The 22,489-nt window shown below is 38.8% G+C and overlaps 1 protein-coding gene across 1 annotated transcript in view; it reads right to left on the bottom strand.

Moving 5' to 3' along the window:
- Positions 1-3,795: 3,795 nt before the first annotated feature.
- Positions 3,796-22,489, bottom strand: part of LOC117458495 (gap junction delta-2 protein-like) — a 35,782-nt gene continuing 17,088 nt past the window's right edge. Inside the window, exons 4-8 of the mRNA XM_034099005.2 lie at positions 10,785-10,903; positions 6,316-6,502; positions 5,758-5,929; positions 4,785-4,887; positions 3,796-4,666 (exon numbers count right to left, since the gene is read on the bottom strand). Coding sequence (XP_033954896.2) covers positions 4,513-4,666; positions 4,785-4,887; positions 5,758-5,929; positions 6,316-6,502; positions 10,785-10,903 — 735 coding nt within the window. The 3' untranslated portion in view covers positions 3,796-4,512. The remainder of the gene's footprint in view (positions 4,667-4,784; positions 4,888-5,757; positions 5,930-6,315; positions 6,503-10,784; positions 10,904-22,489) is intronic.

Raw genomic sequence — 22,489 nt, 5'->3', positions numbered from 1 at the left:
TTACTTCCCCCGGGCAATATTGTCTTAACTAGCACCACTTAATGACTTCTGACTGACATCTCCTTGCTGAGTAGAAACCAAAGCAGCCTGACATGGCTTTTGCTGTCAATTCATTTCTTATTTTCCGTGTTAAAATGTGGTTCCGCGCAGAATAATCTGTAGGACAAGCTGCCCTTTGGAATTCTCTTGCTCCAAGAACTGTCTTAACCTTTCTCCCTCAGCAGAATTTAAACTGCTACACATCTGGTTTTCTCACGTCCCTCTTGTCCTCCCTTGTCATTTGAATGTTTCAACAAAAATGATGACTTTTTGAGAAAGTAGAACCTAAGGCCTGACATCTCTTCCTTACAATTTATACAAACAGAACATGCCTATAAAGAACATTTGAATTGAAGTACTTTCTTGTTTATGGAAAGACAGCTATTGTAAAACAAGATAAGAATTTTCAAAATTAAATAGATTTATTTTGAGATGTGTGAATTCAAACCTAAAAACTATCAATTTAAAAGTGCAATAGGTCTTTCCTTGGTAAAAGATACACAACAAATCCTCAAAATTAATCAAAGTAAATTCATGCTATCTAGAACTGCACATAAACCATGATATGCCATTTGACTTTGTCCTTATGTGGCCCTTGCTGAAATGACTGGATTTGCATGGGGCACGGTCTCAGAGGTTGTGTTGCGGGTCAAGCCAGAATGAAAGCTGCCCGGGCGACAACTTTTTCCATCACATCACTCAGAAGCCTTGATCAGTGTCCTACTTTAGTGACTTCATCTGAAGCATTAGTTCTAGCCTGATAATCAGACTGAAAGGCCCTTTACTTTCATTCATTTAAACTGGTTTAAATGTTTACCTTAAACTGTACCCCATTACTTGGTATGGTGGTTTAAGAGTGACACATTAGGGACCTATTATGTGCTTGTTATTGTACATACGTGACTAGAATTGCTGTAAACATCTGGTTAACCTTGTGTTCTTCCTATTGAGACACAGCTGAAAGCTATTTCTGACCTTCAATGACCTTTGTGTTACGCACGTGTTAATGAGGCCATTGTATGTTGAATATAAATACATTATGTAGCCAGGTGAGGGGTGTAATACGTTAAAAAAACTACATAGAGATAAAAGTAGAACATATATGAGAAAGAAACTTGGGATAAAGATTAACATTAAGGTAGTATTAAAAAATAAATTAAAAAAACACAATGTATAACATTTACCAAATGTACAGGAAAAAGATAAATGTTTTGTCTGTTATATTGCAAAGGAACTAACCGTAACCCTAACCCACATTGCTTTACACAAGTTTGGATCAACCTCAATACACCACAGACTTTAAACTCTACATCTTACCGCCCTCATCCAGCTTTGCTATTTATTTTACCTACAATGTCCCTAATACTCTGTTGTACTTCCTTTGTGTTAATTCATTCAGCTGTCTGCTGGAGCCCCTCTCCTTTGTCTTGTTTAAAGCCTAGTGTTAGGAGTATGTGTTACATCAGCTCCCCCATTCACATTTTCTCCAACAGTCTAAGGATCAGACGGGCATCTCTCCAGTCACAAGGCCATTTCTTTAACCTCATGTCTAATCGTCGCCCCTGTATGGCAGCAAAGTGCATTCCTCTGCTGTGAGGCCGGCGGTGTGTTAGTGCTTCCACACTTTTATTAAAACCCTGATGGAATGTGAAAAAATAGCTCCTGTGTCAAAAAGGCCGGGCGCCAGTTAAAAAAAAAAAAAACTAGCTGTAGGAATGTTTAATTCATTGCGACTGTGAGATAAAGATACTACATGGAGGCAGTGAGTGATGTGTCTGAAAATGTGTCTGATGTCTGAAAAATATCTGAAGAACATTATGTTCTACATTTCTTCAGGTAAAAAGGGAATTATGAGTCCATCATATGAATTTATCAGTTTTACCTGAACATATTTGAGGTAGAATTGAGGCAGTTTTACAAAACCACAGTGCTTTACCTAGCTCAAAGTATTACATTATCTCATGGCTGGATAGCTCATGATTTATTACTCTTTAACAAATCTTTCACTTATCATGATTCACTTGTTTCATAAATGTGTTATTACAGTGTAACTAACAATAGCTGATAAGATTGTATTGTGAGGGAGTGGATTATATGCTAAAGGTTGTTAGCTCAGTAAGTCAATAAAGGACGACTAGGTATAGCATTGTTTCTGATTACATGAATGGAAGATCCTGCTTCTCCTATGATTGCAAAGTTCCTAATGGCAATCAAACAGTAATAAAAAAACTAAAATATAACAAATAAAAGGTTGAAAATGTCAGTTTAAAACCATTTTATCCACATACAGTAGAATCACCAGACCTACGCAGTGTGTTTGCTGCAGACAGAGAAACAGTAGAGAGTGTAGAAGGGTCTTTTAGGGACAAAAAGCTGGCACGATATTTGATTGGACCTCTGAGATAAATTTGTGTTTAGCATTGTGAGACTCAAAGTGCTCACTTATGCTAAGAACATTAGTTAGTGTTGAAAGCGCTAGTGTGGAAATAAATATTAGTGTTGAAATAATAAACACGGTTTCACAATTCTAATTATTTAATCTAGAGCTGAGCAGAGCCGCCGTCCCACAGACACTAATGTCCTGTAGCATCAACACTAAAATATTATATAGTGTTGAGAACAGCTTTAAGGGGTCTTCATCCATTAAAGACTAGAACAAATATTCATGAACTGTTGGATAAGTGTGACTGCAGTGAAGAAGCATTTTTTCTAAAGCTTTTATAGTGAAAATAACAGATTAACTAAGCAAGACCTGTCTACTGTATTGTTTCTACTTTTTTCAAATTCATACTTGTTTCTCCTGATTTTACAATTGACCCCTTTGTGTCAAACTGTTATCCACACAGCATCCTGTTAACAGACATGGAAGGAAGAGGAAAAGGAAATGTTTTGTTTGCCCTTCCTCTGCAATGATCACTCCTATCTGACTTGATAGGTCCTTTGCTCTCCTGACGGTCACCTTGATCGTACGAAATATCTTCTTTAAATTCTTCCTGTTTGTTTCATTGTAATCTGTTTCTCTCCACAAACCTGATTTAATTCTCTTTGTGTCGTCTCCTTCCTGCTTTTCCTCTCCATCTCCGGCCTCTCCAGAGTCAGTTCATGCTGAACAGCTTAAAAATCAAAGTACAGTATAAACAAAACCTTGGCAGGATATAGTGATAGCCCTCCTCTGAATCCCCTTTGTTTCTCTCAATCCATCCAACCAGGCAAGCCCGGCCCGGAAAAATCCAGGCTTCATGTTCTCTTTTCTCCTTCCTTTGGGACAGATTGTCTTTTTTAACAGGCATTATTACATCTGTGTATCTCTTTATAGAGTACAGCTCAGGTTTAAAGCAAACAAGGCAGTGTTATGTTACCTGGAGAAACTCACATTTTTGGTTGCTATGTACATTAGTGAGTACATTACTTTTACGGTTACCTGATGCCTCACTAAGCACCGTGATTTGTGTGATCAATAGTAATACGTGGACAAATCCTGCTACTGCCTTTTCAACACAAGAGTCTTCTTAAAAGGAAAATCTAAGTTTATTTCAAAACCAAGCCTTTATATAAGATTAAACTGTAAAAAGAAGGACTGACATCTTGATGAGTTGGAAATGAATTAACTAACTGCAGGTTGTGTTATGGAGCAGGTCAAACACACACAACTGTATTTAACGATAACACTTGTCCAGACCGGTGGATTTGTTTGTTGTAACCTAATAATTTTAAATGGTGTGCTTAAAATGATTGTAAACCACAACACTACACTCGTTACCTTCCACGTTGCAATTTAATCCAGTCCAGTACACAACAAATGAGACAAACTTGCTTCTGATAACATTATCACTATTCACTTAACCAGTGTATCATTTTCCCTTTGGCACATTTTTTGGTTTTAGCTATATATCAGTTTTGTTCAGACTTCTTCAAATCTCTCCTTAGTGATGCATTCATTTGTGCTATAATTGCAACCAAGCAACTATGGACATAGTTAAACATTAAACCTTGTCAGATATCAGAGTGTCCTTGAATGCACCAACGGGCAGATTTTTGAAATTGCCTGCTGCAATAATGTAGGTGTTGAAATTAAAACTGAAGCACACTAGGTTAAATGTGAATGTGTCTCAAGCAAGTCATAGGTCTCTGCAAGGTGCTTTTTTATAGTGAACTGAAAATAACTGAAACCTTTGCGTATCTGGTGAAAAGTTTTTCAGAAAACTAAAGCACATTCCTTTTTTAGGTAGTGGGTTAAAACATGCAAAACAACTGGAATGATCCTTTAGGAAAATCCTTTACAATTCACTGTGTTAAATGCTCCGTCTACTTGTTCACTTGCACTGTTAACGGTATCGATCTATGTATGTGTGCCAAACATGATTAATGTGCATTGGTCCCGGTTTTGGTCCAGTTATGTTTGAAAACAGTCAGGTTACATTTCTCCAGATGGCCAAGGTAGGAGTCAGGAGAAGGAGTTTCTTGGAGGAGGGTTTAGGGGTTGTTGTTGATGATCTGCCTGGCTTGTCCGTAGCCTGTCATTCCAGCTTGTGATGCTCCCTTATTTGTGCCCATTTGCAGGCCGATAACACACTTGCCTTCGGTCAGCTGTTCCTCTGAGAAATCTCTCCTGTTCTCTTGGGCTTTCCTGCACACATACAGACATATCTCAGTCCATAATCTCACTCCTTAGCACCGGAATAAAACCTCTTTTGTTTTACCAACAAAGAGAGAAGAGACACATTTCTTCTATTGAGGAATCTCACCTGTGGAACCAGCTGGGGTCTCCTTTGTAACACCCATCGTCCTTTGTGATGGCCAAACAGCCCAGAGCCATCAGGGTCCTCTGCACGGCAGCCAGGTCCTTGCCTGAAGACATGCAACAGTCCCACATGAACAGAGCACACACCAAATACAAGGAAGGGGGCAGTGGCCTGTGCTGTACACCACTGAATAAAGCTAATTTCCCTTGCTTATAGGAATATTATATATTATATATATATATAAGGTCAATCTGCCACACCATTAAAGTGTGACACTACAGGCAATAAAACATGGTTTTTTAATGCAATGGTTCATTTTGAGTATTGGCTATTCTGAGCCTTTAGCATGTCTTCTTTATGACAAGTGGAAAGAAAAAAAGACATTAAAGTTAATTTTGCTTCAGTTTTCTGTATATGTCTTAACATTTATGCAAAAGTAACCTTAAAGGTGGGGTAGGTAAGTTTCAGAAACCGGCTCGAGATACACTTTTTGTTATATTCCATTGAATGCTCTTAACATCCCGATACGAATGAATATCTTAAGTGCTTTGACAAAAAATCCATAAAAAAATGTCATCCGTGGAAGCCGTAATACTGTAAAAAGCACGACCAATCGATTGGATTGCCGCCCTGTCTGTCAGCCTTCCATCTCGTGCACGCACACATGTATCTCGTGCCCTCATTGGGCGTGCATTGCGCGTTCATGTGTGTTGGAGGAGGTGCTCTGTAAGGAAGTCTGAAGGAAGGGGCGGATTCTTTTCGGCTGTGTACTTTCAAATGTTAGTGCACTCGAGCCGGTTTCTGAAATTTACCTACCCCACCTTTAATATAATTCTCAATTTATATTTTAAAACATAACATTTCAGGGAACTTGTCATACAAAACATGTCTTCTTCATATTGATATCTACTATACAGAATGTTTACCCTAAACAGTTATATCTCTAATTACTCTGAAGTGCTGCGGGATGTCTTACCTTCAAAGAGGTCAACAGTCTGAAATATGTCCGTTTTGGTGATTCCATAGTCTTCTGCAGCTTTGAGAAACATGGATATTTGTTCCATCTGCTTGAACACCATGGTGGACTTCTTGATGGCCCTGATGGGCTTTTTGGCTCCAAACAGGGTATTAATGAATTCACACAGCAGCTAGATGAAGCAAAGGTGCATTATTAGACAATGGGTTCATGATGTGTAAATGCCCCACCACTTTTCCTACAAACGAGGAAGACACAAAGTGATAATAGTTGTTTTTTTTACTGTTGTCATTTTGTGTCTCTTTAAAGTCCATTTTTGTGTCATTGTTTTCAATTTGTTTATTTTTGTAGTCATTTTGTGTCCCTTAGTAGTTGTAACGTTGAATCTCTTTGTAGTCATTTTGAATCTTTTTGGAGTCCTTTTGAGATTCTTTGCAGTGATTTTGTGTCTTGTTGTCTTTTGAGTCTTTTTGACAATTGAGCCTCTTTGTAGATCTCTGTAAACATACAGTACACAATGCAGATCTATGTTTACACATATGCAAACTGAACACTCACACATCCATCCTTCAGCCAGTTTTGGAATCCGGTCCTCCCTGGCTCAGGCCTTTCCACGCCCGAGCCACACTGGGCCATGATCCACTCCACCAACCTCTCCTCCAGCTCCTGGTCATACTTCTTATCAATCTTGTTCTGCACCTCCCGGGACAAACCAAATTGAGGACCTTTGTTGGACATGTTGACCCTGTTGGGAGGGAAGATTTTTGTTAGATACACAGGTAGCTGAGCAAACTACTCCTTGGCAGCAAATTCTGTCCTTTCAAAATGGATATTTATTAGATGACACACCGTTCAGAGTGAAGTCCCTGCCCTATCCAGACCCACAGTCCTGGCCTGCGGTCAGAACAAATAGTGCCTAATGCGTGTGTTAATGATTATCTATTGTGAGTTAGACCTTGTTCTTTGGGAACGTATTGATTTAAAATGTTCAGAATATGTTTTTCTGTTTTTGTTTAACTTGTCCTCACATGTTCCAAGAGCAATTTTACTGTTCAAACTGTTAGGTTAGCTTAGGTTAATAATATTTATATATGAAAGGTGGGGTAGGTAAGTTTCAGAAACCGGCTCGAGTGCACTAAAATTTGAAAGTACACAGCCGAAAAGAATCCGCCCCTTCCTTCAGACTTCCTTACAGAGCACCTCCTCCAACACACATGAACGCGCACATGACGTCAGCAGACTGGTGAAAGTGGCCGCCTGTTGCTGGCGAGTCATTGAAGTACTGCTGCAATGCACGCCCAATGACGGCACGCCCAATGAGGGCACGCCCAATGAGGGCACGAGATACATTTGTGCGTGCACGAGATGGAAGGCGGCTAAACGGATTGGTTGTACTTTCTACAGTATTACGGCTTCCACAGATGATGTTTTTTTATGGATTTTTTGTCAAAGCACTTAAGATATTCATTGCTATCGGGATGTTAAGAGCATTCCATGGAATATAACAAAAAGTGTATCTCGAGCTGGTTTCTGAAACTTACCTACCCCACCTTTAAGGGTGTAAGTGTGAAATCAGGGAATTAGTGCTCATGGTTGAACTATTATTTAAAAATATTTAATAAAAATACAATCCTTCACTTTGTCATTGAGTTATATGAGAACATTGATACCATTGTTATATTTGTGAGTTCAATATGAAGCTAAAGTCAAAGGCTGGTTAGCTTAGCCTAGCATTAAGACTGAAGAAAGGGGAAACAGCTAGCCTAGCTTTGTCTGAAGTTTGCTAACCAGAACCTCCAAGGGTCACTAAACACATTGTTTGTTCAATCACAGGAAAAGCCTAAAGTGTACAGTTAACTCTAATGTACTGCTCCAAATCAAACAATAGCACATAAGCCCTCAGAAAACACTAGATTGTAATCATTCAATTCTTTTTTTTGTATGAGCTAAAGAGGTGCTAGAAGGCAAATTAACCTTTGGATCCAAACCACCGTTTTTTTTACCTGCTTCCATTTCTTATGCCAAGCTAAGCTAACCTTCAGGTGGTAATGATCTTTTCATCCAACTCTCCACGTGAAAGTGAAGGCAATAGGGAAATAATCCAAATAACGGTAAAGGACAGAACAAGGACATACACAAGTGAGTGTGCCTTTTATAATACATTAGGGTATTTAATTATAATGGAGTCCGTCATCTTCTTTATTTATCATGACGCTACAATGTGCACATTTAATAACTACCTTGTGAAGTAAACATCCACAGATTGAAGCTTTGAAATGGCATTATCCTCACCATGTCAGTGTCTCTATTTAACAAAGACATTTTGTACCATGGATGTTGAACAATGCTTAATGTCTTGAAGAATTACTACCCTGCTGTTAGTCATTATGGTTGGCCTATCTCACGTATTAATGCAGTCTGAAGTCTGTTGGCTTCAGCAGAACTGCCTCGCACCCTGCATCCTGTTTGCTCATTCGGCTGTCACTTCCTTCCTCCCTCCCTGACAAAGGTGGCTACAGAATGTGTGTGTACATGACTCTAAACAAAACAACACACTGCTGATCACTATGGGAACAATCTTTAAGCAGGAAAAAAAAACACGAAGCCTGTTAAAACATGAAAGTTCAAGACGTACGTGTTAACCACCATGCTGCAGCTATTGCAGATCTGATTATTAGAGTTATGCAATTCACTCACATTTCCGAAGAACTAGGGAAGTGTATTAAAATATGGAGATGTTTTTAGCTGATAGGAAAATCATCTTGATTGCCTTTTCTTTCTGCCAAATATACAAACACATGTATGGTACTGTATATCTGCCCTTCAGGGAAACTGTACTAGTTTGTTACATTTTATTCATTCATGTTAGATTGTTCAAAAATCTCAGATTTATTATATAGATGTTCATCTATTACATATCTTGCAAAACAGAGGCTTCTCAGTTTTAAACAATATGTGGTAATGGTATGACAAATCTTCCTTGTGTCTAACAGTCCCACACTGGAGCCTGTGCTGCCATAGATCACACTTGTGGGTGGCTCTGTTCATTGTCTAAGGTTGCAGTGGTTAAATGGAGAAGAAGCTACTTCCTGTCCGCTGAGTGACTCCAAAACCAGTTTACGACAACAACATGAGTAAAGTAAATATCTAATACTCAATATCCTCTTTCTCAATTGCATGAGGACTGCCATCTGTTTTGTCCTGGCACGCCCAGAGAACATCCAGCAGCTGCAAACATCCAGATTTATTTCTGGGAGTTTCATGAAGTCAAAGTATTTGTTCTTTTGGATTAGGTGTAACCTGCACTCTGATCTCTGAACGATACATGTCAACTGCCGATTGGATCATAACTCTGTAACTCTGCACTGATATCTACCATTTGTGGGACAGATTTGTACTTTTAAAGTGACTTTTAAGGTGCGAACTAGCATAATAGCACAGCCATTCAAAGGCGAGTGTGTAAAGGGGTTTGAGTGCATGTTTTGGAAGATTGTGTAGACATGTAGACTTTAGAACTGAACTAGGAGTGGCAGAGTACTCAATAGGAACATCTTGTAATCATAGAGTAGCAGCTACAACACCCCACAAAAACCACTGCGTCATTAAACAGAGATGTGTGTTGTTATTAAACTTGCTCAAACATGCTCTGGCAAAGAGTAACTAAAGTTACACGTTTTCATTTCCTACCCACATTTCTTTAAATGAGTGTCTTTAGTTTCCACATATAAATGAATGTGTCTTAATATGTTGTAATGAATTATTCTACAACATACACTTTTGATCTGCGTACTTCAATGCTTCAGCGCTCGACCTGTCATCACATGGCTTACAAAGTGTTACTGTTTGACTATTATAATGTGTATTACTGTATACAGTAAAGAGTTTATTATAATTGCCACACAGTTAAATTCTGGAAGTCTATATATAAAGCTTACTATACACCAGCTGCATTAACAACTTAACTGAAGAAAAGTCAAACAGTCCGCCTATACGCTGCAAACCACACTGATAGGTTTTCTTTTTTATCTTTTCTTTTTGGTGTCCTTACTCGAAACAACAGTGAAATAAAAAACCGCTGCATACTGATGTGAATGACTTTCACAAATCCTCTTCCCTCATTACACTCATCTGCTCCTGTGGGTCATTAGAGGGTTAAGTGTTGTACTCAGATGCAACTCGTATCCCACCCCGCCCAAATTCTCCACTTTGTATCATAGTAACTCGCAGTCATCCGTTCAAGATGTTTCACAAGATTCTTGTTATTGCGACAGGGCTGCGTAAAACTGCATCATCGCAGTTCTTTTCTGAGTCAACTCAATAGCATCAAAACTCATCATATTTGCTTTTCGCTAAAGGCTAAAGGGCATTTGGCAAGTTTTGTGATGTGAACACAATGGATTAACGATACTTGAGCAGCAGCTGCTGACTGTGAATTCATCTCTGTATCTATCAGTTTATCACTGAAGATAGTGAGAACAGTCACAGCCTTCAAGTTATGTCACATGCAGAGAGTGCTCGCCTACACATACAACTGTACCATGAACCATAAAGGAACAACATATGTGATGCACACATACGCAGTTTAACTGCCATATCCTGAACCAGCAGCCTGGTGCTCACAGCATACATTAAACTTGAAAATGACATATTATTAGAGCATACTGGTTACATGTTGAAAGCTCTCTTATTAGAGATTCAACTACAGCCTGAACCCATGAAGCTATGAGGCCTCACTGTAAGTGCTGAAACTAAAGGTAGATAAGAAACAGGATTATATAACACAGGAATGTACAAACTAGTGGGCTGTTCAGAAATCATCTGATCCACACAGAAACACACAAAAAAAGAACAAAGATCAAACAAGAGTAAGAGGGAAGGAGACAGGGAGCGAGGGGAGGGTGTGTGATAGATTACACTCGTTTTTTTCTTGTTTCCTGCTTTGAGTTAGCCTAACAAAGAAGCGAGAAACCAGAAAGCTGAGATTGTTGAATGAGGCTGAGAAAAAACAACAAGAAGCGTTTACTTACGTTGTGTAGTAGCTTTCAGGTGAATAGGTGTGTTCTCGCGCTTCTTCTTCTTCTTCCTTATACACAGTACAGAGTGCACCACTCAGGACGGCCAACACAAATACAGCAAACACCCTCGTCTGTAATATATGACTTCAAGAGAGAGAGAGAGAGAGATGCCTCACATCCTCTTATTTCACTCTAGGGCCCGCCCCTTTGCTCTTTCTCCCTGTTCCTCACTCAGATTGTAATTCCTTATTTAGGAGAAGGCCGGGAAGGAAAAAGTGGGCATGTGACCGGGGAGTTTGGTGTGGTCACTGAAAAGAATTCTCCAAATGTCTCCCTCCACCACTAAAGAATGAGACAGGATTAAGAGGGAGGGATGATAAAAATCCTGGAGAATATTGCCCAGGAAGGGAGTTACAGTAATTAGAGAGCAGTGAGGCACGAGTAGGAGTTTATGTATTGCCTTAATTCAAACTGGTGTTGTTTGTTTGTCTGAAATAAACAGGCAGCTGTTGAATGCAAATCTCTTCTTCTCTGTTGAGTTTCATGCTGAGACACAAAGAGGAGGAATAAACAGGTCTTGACACGTCACAGCATTTCTTTGCCTAATAGTTGGAGATGTAAACACAGACATCTGGAAGTGACTCTTGTCCCTTTGTCATTCATTTTTGCACAGAGGGGAAAATCTAGGCGGTTTCCATGACAACAGGGAGAGACACTCCCTCAGAGGCATGTCAGGACTTGGCGGGGCTCCGAGATAAAACATCAGACGTGATAACAATGTGAGGAGCTGGCATGTGTGAAGTCATGTAGCTGAGACAGGCCATGTCAGCTTTGTTTAGTGTTATTCAACTGCAGGACTACAGGCTAATGTGTAACCACCAGGGCTTTAAAGAGTTAATCATTCTCACTACCTGAGTGGGGTTTCGTTGCAGAAAAACATTTCCTCTTTCCTGCGAACAAACTGCGATCACACGAGGGTTTAGGATGTTTTTTTTATCAAGTGAACTTAAAAAGAACTCAAAGTGATCATGAACATGTGATGACATTTTGATTTTTGATTTATATTTTGTAGATACAGTTAATCAGAAGCAGCCTCTTATGAAGCCTTAAAATGCCTTCGTTAAAACACAAATCAAACAAAGAAAGAAGTCGTGCTGCCCTCTGTTATACAACACTACAGTGTAACACACCTTCCTCTGACCCCTGCCAAGGAGGTTATGTTTTTGGTTCGTTTTGTTGGTTTGTCAGCAGGATTATAATAAAAAACAAGGAGCAATTTGTCATGAAACTGTGTGGAAGAGTGGAGCACGGGCCAAAGAAGAACCCATTACATTTTGGATCAGATGCACACAGTATTCTTCTCTTGAGGTCTGTGATCTTCGAATGCCCTTTTTCTAAATGTAACGCTTTCTTACAGCCGAAAAGCTAGATAACTGTCCTTCTAATAGACATTTGACATGTCATTATGACGCAGTAAATGCATGCTTAAAAAAGGTAAGTCATTTGACAATAATATTTAATTTGATCATACATTCATTGCTTTATTTTACATTAAGGAATTTTTGATCTTCAATATTTCAGCATTTACCATTTTTATTAAAATAAGGACATTAGTGCTTTTATGTGGATTTCACTTAAGGGTCAGTTTTGATACAGTAAAGGGCTGCGATGAACAACTATTTTCATCATTGATTGTTTTAATATAATTGAAGGCTAAAATAGCATACTAGTAAGGGCTCGTTCTCCATAGTAAGCACTTTTAATTTGGATACATTTTGTCAATAATACTTTGGTAACTTTCATTTGGAATCTGACTTTTAACTGTAGTGGATTATTGTTACATTCAGGCATTACTAAATGATCTCAGTTCTTCTTCCCTGGCAACCCATTATAGTGAATACAGTGAACCTGTTGACACTGGTGCTGTTACTAAGAGGACTGTTCATGTTCAACCTGTGATAGCTGTGTCTGTGAGAACATGGGGAAATGATCCAGCAAACTTGTAAAAAGGTGAAATACACGCAGATGAGAAATTCCACATGTGGTTGAGTTCTGGGCGAAGTGTAAACTTACACCCACCCTACCCCCTAATTTGAAGTAGGAGCAATTCCCTCCTTCTGGTTTTGTATTTATCCCACAGACGTACCTGTTTCTGCACTTGATGGCGTCCTGCCATATACCTAAAATCACTCAAACCTTTTCATCCACAAAATGCTGCCTTTGCAGGAAATATGAATTACAGCTTGTTTTGCAGCTTTCCTTTCCAGATGCTTAGCAGCCCTCCTGAGTCTCTACAGGCTGCTCCTGCACTACAGCAACATCTGGTGGCTCAGGGGGGCAGAACGCAGACATCCACACTTTGCCTCTTCCTCTGTGGTGTGCACTTAACTCCACTGCAGGGGTGTACACAGCCAAATGTAGCATTATATTCCACGCTCAGCAAGCTATTCTTTAAATGTGATTTTGTTTATCAAAAGGACTATTTCACGTTTAATCCTCTAGAATCAACCTTGTCCTTTGAACACAATACTTTTATTTTCAGGTACGCACTGCTGGGTGTTGATACCCATGCTGAGAGCTGCTAATTGAAAAAGTGCTGCATGGTGGACGCAACACTATAATGTCATCAGGGTGTGAAATCTGAAGCTGTTTCACGTAAATAGAAAATAAACACATGGAGGAGAGTAACTGAGCACTAAGGGGGATAGTCAGAGAAAAGTGAAGGTTTTTGTTGTTTGTTTTTAAGCCTGAATTATTAAAGTACAAGCCTATTTTGGGTATAAAACCCCCCAAAATGTGGATGCTCTATTTAGATGCTTCATCACATGGGTCATGTGGTTTTTGACTTTTAGAGCGTTGTTAATACTCTAAGTGGTGTATGCTTTATGTGGACAAAAATAAACATTACAATGTCTGGACAATACTAATGGTCGGCTATTAGGCTGGTCCACTACTTTGGAACAGACTGTAATGTGAGATAGATTGACACAAAATTGGATGCAACCATTAATGCCTCTACCAAAACGTTTCATCTTTTGCCTTCATCAGATAACATTTTTAAAATGTTCCTTACATGCAAAACTAATGACATTCCCATCAGCCTCAGATGGACTTTGTTTCAGAACTAATAACCAAATTGAATGGTATACATAACTTCTAAACCTTAGCATGTTAGCATTGTGAGGGTTTTAGCATTTAGCTCACAGAGCTGCTAGCATAGCTGCTGACACGTGTTTTTACTGGCTAAACAAAGGGATCACCATCATAAAATAAATATGTATTATATTTATCTGCTGTGGAGACCAACACTTAACAGACATATTAAGTATATGTGATTTGTATGCAAAGGCAGTCTATTTTGTCCTTCATCCTAAAATGTCATGATGCTAATGTGAAAAACCAAAACATGCCCATGTTTAACCTTTTAGTTGAAGAATAAGATTATCAAGAGAGTAAAATCATTACATCTTAAATGTTGGAGGCAAGCCCAGGATGCTTCTTATACTTTTAACCTCTGTTAATGTATTGCCTTCATACATTGTATTAGACATGGGACTGCAGGCCTTGATTATGTTTGCATATTTCTGTAAAAGCTCCTGTGGCCAAAAGCCAGCTTGAAGCTAAATGCTAAGGTGATTGTGTGCTGTAGGTCCTTGAAACTGGGTTTCCACAAACTGAGCAGCGTGTCAGCTGAAAGGAAATCATACATTTAATATTTCATGTCCTTGTTTGAAAAGCAACCCTAAGGGAAATGATAAAGAACGGATCTTGCGCACTGTCAATGTTGTATTAATAAACAGAACAAGTTTTGAACCGGATGATGAGATATGTGGATGAATAGAAAAGCCTATTAAGACCACAGGTGGTCCAGCAGTGCCTGATCCTTTAGGACAAAATACCAGTCAGACGCAGCAGGGATTCCTCATTTATTCCCAACCTTCTCTCCACTTTCAGTCTGTGAATCTGTGCCAGGTGCCCACTATACAATTATTTACAGTCTTTTGTTCTTGTGAATGCAGCAGTTTCAACCAAGAAAATATTGTACAGTTTTAGAAGTTGGATGAATAACATCTGTATAGTATGACCTCAGATATAGAGAAGGAAATGGAACACTTTTTTGCTTGATAGAATATACTGAATATGACAGTAACACTGTTTTAAAAAGTTAAAAGTACACTGGCCACTGTGATTGGAAGAATTCTACCACAACATTATGTCCTTTTACTGCTGTAAAAGGACATAAGAACTCATGATTTCATGGTTAAGTTCTGAGTTAGATTTCATATTTGACCTTATAAGCAGAGTAGGGGGCTAGTACACCCTCCTGAGGGTCCGATTGTGGATGTCATGCGAGCAAAACATGGTGAAAACCGTCTGTCTAAATAAAAAATCTGGACGGAAATGTTCGGATTTCCAAAGGGAGGTTCTTTGAGTAAATTAAAAATCAAGAACCTAAAGAATAAATTACAAGAACATGAAGATGGAATGAAGGGTACAAATAAAGAAGGCTTTCAATGCTTGGTGAGATGTACAGTGTCTAAATTGTTTAAAGTTAAACGTAATTAAACTCCATGACATTTATGAGAGGGACTGCTCGAAAGTAGGATATTTGGGATATCCGTCGTAGCCAGGGTTTACGATCAGTGTTTGGGTGATTTGTACTGAGGAACAAGTATCACATCACCGACGGGTGAAAAATAGTGTTTTGGTAACACGGGGTGTTCAGGTAACACTTAAAGACTTTGTTATGGAACGCAAAGCAGAGTAGGGGGCTAGTACACCCTCCTGAGGGTCCGATTGTGGATGTCATGCGAGCAAAACATGGTGAAAACAATCAGTCTAAATGAACAATCGGGACGGAAATGTTCGGATTTCCAAAGGGAGGTTCTGTGAATAAATAAAAAATCAAGAACCGAAATAATTGAACTATTCATATCTTAGACTGCACTGTAACTTTTAATGTTTATGTTATTAGCTTTTCTTTTTAAGGACTGATTTTAAATGCCATTTTCTTAATGTCTTTCATTTTTTGTTTTTCTTTTAATGTTTCTTTTATTATCTTTTACTGTTTTTAAATGCCTTTGTCTGAATGTCTTTCATTTTTGTAAAGCACCTTGAATTGCCTGGTGCTGAAAAGTGCTCTATAAATAAACTTGCCTTGCCTATAAACACACGTCTTTTGCATGTTTTCTTACAAGAGCGCTGTAGTGTGCAGCTTGGTCCTCTTGGAGGCGATGTGTCTCAGTGTGATCGGCACCACTAAACACAATGTTCACACTGCTGACACTCAGCCTCTAAACTGTGACCCCTAAATGTCCATATCAATCTTCTGCTTTTCACACCCCCCCTCTAATAATGCTTTCACACAGGAACCAGCTGTGCAGAAAAAAACATCTACAGTGCAAATCACATGTTCAAGGTGGAGCGTGTGTCAATCAAAACAGTAATCATGTAAGTACTTGTTTACATTCAAGCCCAAATCTGATGACTGTTCCCTCTAGAAATGAGACTGTGTGCTAAGGCTTTTTGTAAAAACATTTAAAGCAGTGTCCCACCTGCAGTGAGAACATCTGCATTCTCTGTGACTTCAGTTCACAACGCTGCTCTTTGCCAACAACATGCTATCTAAGGCAATTACAAAAAATAAGATTAGACTTCCTCTTAATTGATGACCTCTGTTTATTGATCCAGGAGGCAGAGGTGTATGTGTGGGGGATGGGTGCAGAGGCGGCAAATTGTGAGTTTAAGATTCGTGGGTAACCCTGTTTTTTTGGATATTTGTTTGGACAAATGCTTTTCTGTCACATCCAGCTCCTTCCTTCCTTAAATTCCAGCATTGCACCGACTAAAATGAAATATCCTTCCTCTTTGTGTGGCTTAAGGTTTCTTAAAACATCTCTGGGATGCTGGGTAAGTCTTGCTCTGTGTGTCTTGGAGAACAGATGCAGTATGAGTTTTACTGTATGTTGAGATTTGTGTATGATATAGATGCAGACATCGCCTCAGCTCAGGAAGAGGAGTTTATTTGAAATACATTACCGCTGTACGGTATCACTCAAAATATGCTTGTAAAACAAGGTATTAGTTGCAGTAGTTTGACAGTAATAATCCAAATGAAGTTTCATGTGATGTAGGTTTATGTGCTCCTAGTGCGGGATTACATACTTTTAAGAGGGTCTTTAAAGATATGTTGGGAGCTGTCAAACTGAATGTCAGCAAGTAGGTACATGGATTTTAACATATAATCTTCAGCTGAAGAAGGATAATTTGCCTTCAAGATGCACAGGTTGCATGTAGAAAATTCCAGTTTACCAACCTTCTTACACTGGCAATCCTTTTCCTTGGTATCCTGGATTATTGATGACCACTTGCAGGGGCAATATCCAAAAGATTATGTTTATTTCCACACCACTTTTCTTTCCGCTAAAAACTCCCAGTCATCACAAATATACCAAATTAGAAACATCAATCTGAATAAAGCACAATACAGTGATCATTTTGACATCCATGTAACGCAACAAAATGACTAGAGTAACCACGTTAAAGACAGATTTGTGCAGAGTGTAAAAGGGACTTCGTGGAGGTGGGAATTTAAAGATGAAACTCAAATCTTTCTCACTAACAGCAAGCCCCAGAGATGGATTAACCCAGTAAGATGTCAAAATAGTCTCGACTGGATCTGGAAGTCACAGCTTTAAATAATAACATCAGACAGAACTTGCACATTATCCGCTCCACACACATCGTGCTTTCAGGATTTCCAAGGAGATGAGAGAGGTGCAGACATCAAGTTATAAAAGGAGTTAATGATAGCTGCTGAGCTGTCGGGAGAAGATCTCTCAGCTTTTTGTCAGCGTTCCCTTTGAGAGAGGAGACAAAATCCTTTGTGGTGGGAGAAAAAGGGGAAGGAATTGGGGTCAAAGACGGTTTAGGAGTGCAGAGAGTGAATAAGAGCTTTCCTGAAGTGCTTCAGCTTCAGCTTTGACACATATAAACAAGGAGGAAAAAGGGAGTGAGACCCAGGTGGAAAAGACAAAGCCAGCCTGCATGAAAGAGGACAGAGAAGGTCAGAAGAAGGCAGGAGGGCAGAATAAAACGTGGAGGTGGAGGAAGCTGTGGAAAGAGAGACGAATGAGTCAGGTGGAGGAGAGGAGCAGATGGAGACAGAGAGAGAGGCCACATCACGCAAAGAGAGCGAGGCCCTGCAGAGAGCCGAATGGAGACTGACACAAATTGATGGGCCAAGACATTAAGGGGGTAGAAGTGGAGCAGGCTCTGGAGAGGAATAAGCCAACTCCAATTTCATCTTTATGAATGAGTGAAGAGGCAGAGAGGGAAATTTGGAGGGAACAAGGGAGATGAATAATGAAATGATTCCTCGCTTATTGCCGTCTTATCACAGGGGTAGTAATGAATCAGCTGAGGAGAGTAGGTCACACAGCAGATGAAAATGAAAAAGGAGGAAATGTCTGCGAAGGGATCGGAAATCTATTTGATTGTCCTTACATGGGAAAAAAGTATATATTTACTTTCGTGAATGCACTTATTAGCGGTATGGTCAAGGTCAACAAAAGACAGTGGGATAAAAGGAAAACATCGCTGCACCTCTCATTAAATTAAAAGGCTTAAACATGGAGGAAATTCATTTGTTAAGGATGACAAAACAATGTCTTGTAATAGACTATGGCATGAATCGAAGAGAGACTTTTCTATATCTACAATCCAAAATAAGCGATTTCAAGAAGCTTATGTGCAGACTTCCTAAGTGCACCTTGGGAAAACGAACATGATAATTAAAAAATGATCAAACTGATAGAGTGAAACAAAAAGACATTTCAGAGCTGCTTGATCTGATCAAGATACAAAAACTAAAGTGAACAAAGGTGAAACTGATGAAGTGTAGTTGCTCATGAATGCATTTCAGCTTTTGTTTGATTTTGTAAATTTAAAAAACTGATTCATATGGGTACTGTTTTTACTAATGTTGGAAAACAATTTGTTTAGCAATGAAGTATGTCAGTGTTACATCAATATCCCTAAGCAAAGAAATACAGAAATGTACTGCATAACCAAACATACAGGGGTTTAACATGTTGCTGTTTCATTTCAGCCACTTTAGTAGAAAAAGAAAATACCTTTGGGTTTAGGCACTCTAATTTAAAGCAAATTGAAAAAGTATAAAGGATGGTTGAACGTTGATTATCTCATAGCTCATAACTGGGTTGAATAGGTTTCCTTATCCACTACAGCAGAAATGATTTTGGTCTGAGTCCAGCACACGGCTCATTGGTTGGGATGCACCTGCTTGCCCATCCATATTCTATTGTTGTTGTATTGTTTATGTGCTTGTGGACAATTTTGTCACCGCAATAGCAATTCAACCGTGCCACTTGCAGTCATGAAACTTTACAGGTATTTAGTTTAGATCCTATCTAAGGTTTAGTTTGAAGATGGGTCTGATGTGAGCAATAGAGTAGGAGAGTAGGAAGTGGGGGAGAGGCCCACTCACTTCACACCCCTGGCACCACTTGTGATCCAACCCCAAGATGGTCTCTAGTTTTTCTTCACATTTTGTTCTTTTTCTTATTCGCATCGACCCGCTGCTAATTTTAAACTTTGTATTCCGCCCTCTACCTTCACTGTAATTACACGGTGCGGGTTGAAAGCTTATTTGCAAGCTTTAACGCATGAGTAAGCAGATGAACTCTTAAGTTGTAGTTATGAATCTGTGCTAAATGTACCGAGCGCACACATGTGGGTGTTGAGTGACAGCTCTGTTAATAACCGTGATCTGAGCATATAGAAACACATGCATATCTCCTCCAGATCACAAGTACAATACACTGTCTTGTATTGTCATTATGCTGAAGGCGGAGGGAGGCGGCAGCTATTGTTTGTTATTTGAACTACGCTGTACTGAGCACCAGATGGAAGAACATGAGGTGTTTACATTTAATGTACATAGGTTATTAAAAATGCATTTCTAAATGTGTGAAATGCAAACAGTTTACCCTGCATTAAATTAATTTAACTGTGACTTCATCAAGATGATCCATTTTACAATATTTATTTAAAAAAATATAACTTTCAATACAGTAATCTGCATGTTGAAAACTTGAACTAGCTCAAGCTTTTACATTTTAAATGGTAAATATTTTTAAATGTTAGTTTTTATTTTATTTCTGCTCTGTTCATCCATACTTTACAACTAATTCAAGATTCAAGGGTGTTATTGTCACATGCACAGTAGCTACAGTGTAGTTATGGCAATGAAAATCTTGAGTCCTTAGCACCTCCAACAATGCAACTAAAAGAAAATAGCAAAATGAAACAGTAGGATAGATTAGAATAAAATACTGAAGGGTATGTTGTAAGACCAGTCTACTAATAGTGCAGATGAACCTTCCTTAAAACAAAAGTACAGTTTAGCAGGTAATAACTGTACTTACCTATACAGTATGTTAGCTTAATGTACTGCAGCAGCAGAAAGAGCACAGTGGGCTATAAGTCTAACTTTCACCATGAGTGAGTCTGTAATTGCTCTGTGGGTCGAGGAGCTGCTGTGGAGCGACGGGCTGAGAGATGGTGCAGAGCTGCTGTTTCTGCTCTTCATACTGTAGTCTCTGTGGTGCTTAATGTCATTACTGTCCTCCTGTCACCACAGCAACCGACCTGACTTCATCCTCAGAAAATGCTTTTGTTTAGGCATTTATTGACTTGTGTGACTGAGCATTGTGTGTGCTTGTTGTTGTGATTGTATATCAGACCCAGCAGAGAGTCGATCACGGCTACCCACATGTCAATAAGAACACAGCTTGGCCTTTAAGTGAATGAACAATGACGAAATTCATTACTCTCCATCCTATCAGACAATCAGCTTTATTAACATGCATCTCCATCACTTCGGTCCCTCTTCTATATCCCACCACACGCTCTCAGTGATCCCCAGGACACGGCCCACGGTTTAATAACACTAAAAGGTTCACCGCCCCACACATCTCCCCCCTTATATTATGGAACTATGTTAAATATCTATATTTTATAAACTGAATCTGAGAGAGTCGACTAATGCCGCTCTCAGAGATGTATCATTTCTCAGCGTTGAATAATAAATGTTTAAACGGGTTTTCAATCTGTGCAGCTGCACTCTGTGTTGAATATACCTATGTATGATATACGGCATTGAAAAGCCTCTGTATATTTTATATTGCAGTAACACCACACTGCCATGTACACCAAACGTAAAGAAGTAGCTTTGACCGAGTACTGTTACAGTATAACCCATCTGTGCCACCACTGAAATATAAAATATCCTTTGCTTAAAGTGTTATCTGGGTCTAAGCACAAATATGAATACTAACCCTTATGCCCTCGGACACCTGGGACTACTGATTTTCATCTCATTATATTATTTTTAAAAATGTCCAAAAAGTAAAAATAGTACATTGGTCTATCTGAGAAACTACAAGAAGCACAATCAAGTATTTCTTATCAATGAACTTTTAACAGGATAATTATTAAAGATATTTACAATTTTTTTTAAATCATATGGTAGACTTTTAGGTTTAATAGACACAATTAAAGTGTCTTTTGTAGTTTATTAGTCCTGCCTTTGACTGTTGTTTAACTCTGATTTTACAAGTGATCTAAATGTGCTGTTATTAGAGTATGGATAGGCTTCAAGCCCAAAGTATGACTATACCAGATTGAAATACTCTCGACTAATAATAACAAATCTTTGGGGATTTTTCCTCACACCAAATAGTGTTTTAAGACCCAAAAAGGAGCTCACCTAATTATCCCACTCTGCCTCAACTTGGTGTGTAATGCTGAATTTTTGTCCACTTTACTTGAAAGGAAATATGAAATGTAGGAGGAATTCTTACTACCCGATTGCCTGTTCATTAGAACAGCAATAAAAGGATAATTATAAAACATTGCATTTGTATTAAAGATAACATTATATAAAATCATACACTCACAGGGAAATGTTTTCCTATTAACACATTCTTTCACTTTTGATACTTCAACAACATTTAGCTGATTACACTTTTGAAAGACTTTTGCTTGTATTTTCTCACTGTGTTCATAGTTTAGCGGCAGCAGTGGTCAGATTTCGGTATTTGTAACTGCGTGTATAGTAATTTAACATTCACAACATCCTGATGAAAGCTTAATGGCAGCATTACACGTTAATTCCCGATTGTTTGTTAAACACAGCACAGCCAAAATCTCTGTTTGCATAATAATTTATTCACATCATTTTTTTCACATACTATATATTATTATTGCTGCAGTTCTGGAGCCTTTCAGGTATTCACCTTCAATATTCCCACAACGGGATTCTATGTTCATATCTCTTTATATTTTTCATCTTCATGCATGCTGAGTATAACATTTCACAGGAGCAGGATGCAAATAAATAAAACAGTCTCTTTTTAAGTTACATGTCATAATCTATCCATTCTATTAATGCTTCGATAACATGCCTTTTTCAAAGTCCATAAGGGAGGGAAGGGAGGGGGACTTTTTCGGAAAGTATAGTCTCCATTAGAGGGCGAGGGCTTAACAAAGGGCACATTAATAATACATATTGTTAAAGCTGGCAATCTATGATTAATCTTCATTACCACCCGAACCCCTGCTCCCCCATCCGTGTGAAGCCCATCTACAGCGCATAGGGAAAAGGCTAAGTGTAACTATTACATTTCATCTAT

Source organism: Pseudochaenichthys georgianus, chromosome 14 (assembly GCF_902827115.2).
Source record: "Pseudochaenichthys georgianus chromosome 14, fPseGeo1.2, whole genome shotgun sequence".
NCBI classification, from domain to species: Eukaryota; Metazoa; Chordata; class Actinopteri; order Perciformes; family Channichthyidae; genus Pseudochaenichthys; species Pseudochaenichthys georgianus.
The sequence above is the reverse complement of the archived record's forward strand: the minus strand, read 5'-3'. Positions and strand labels throughout refer to the sequence as shown.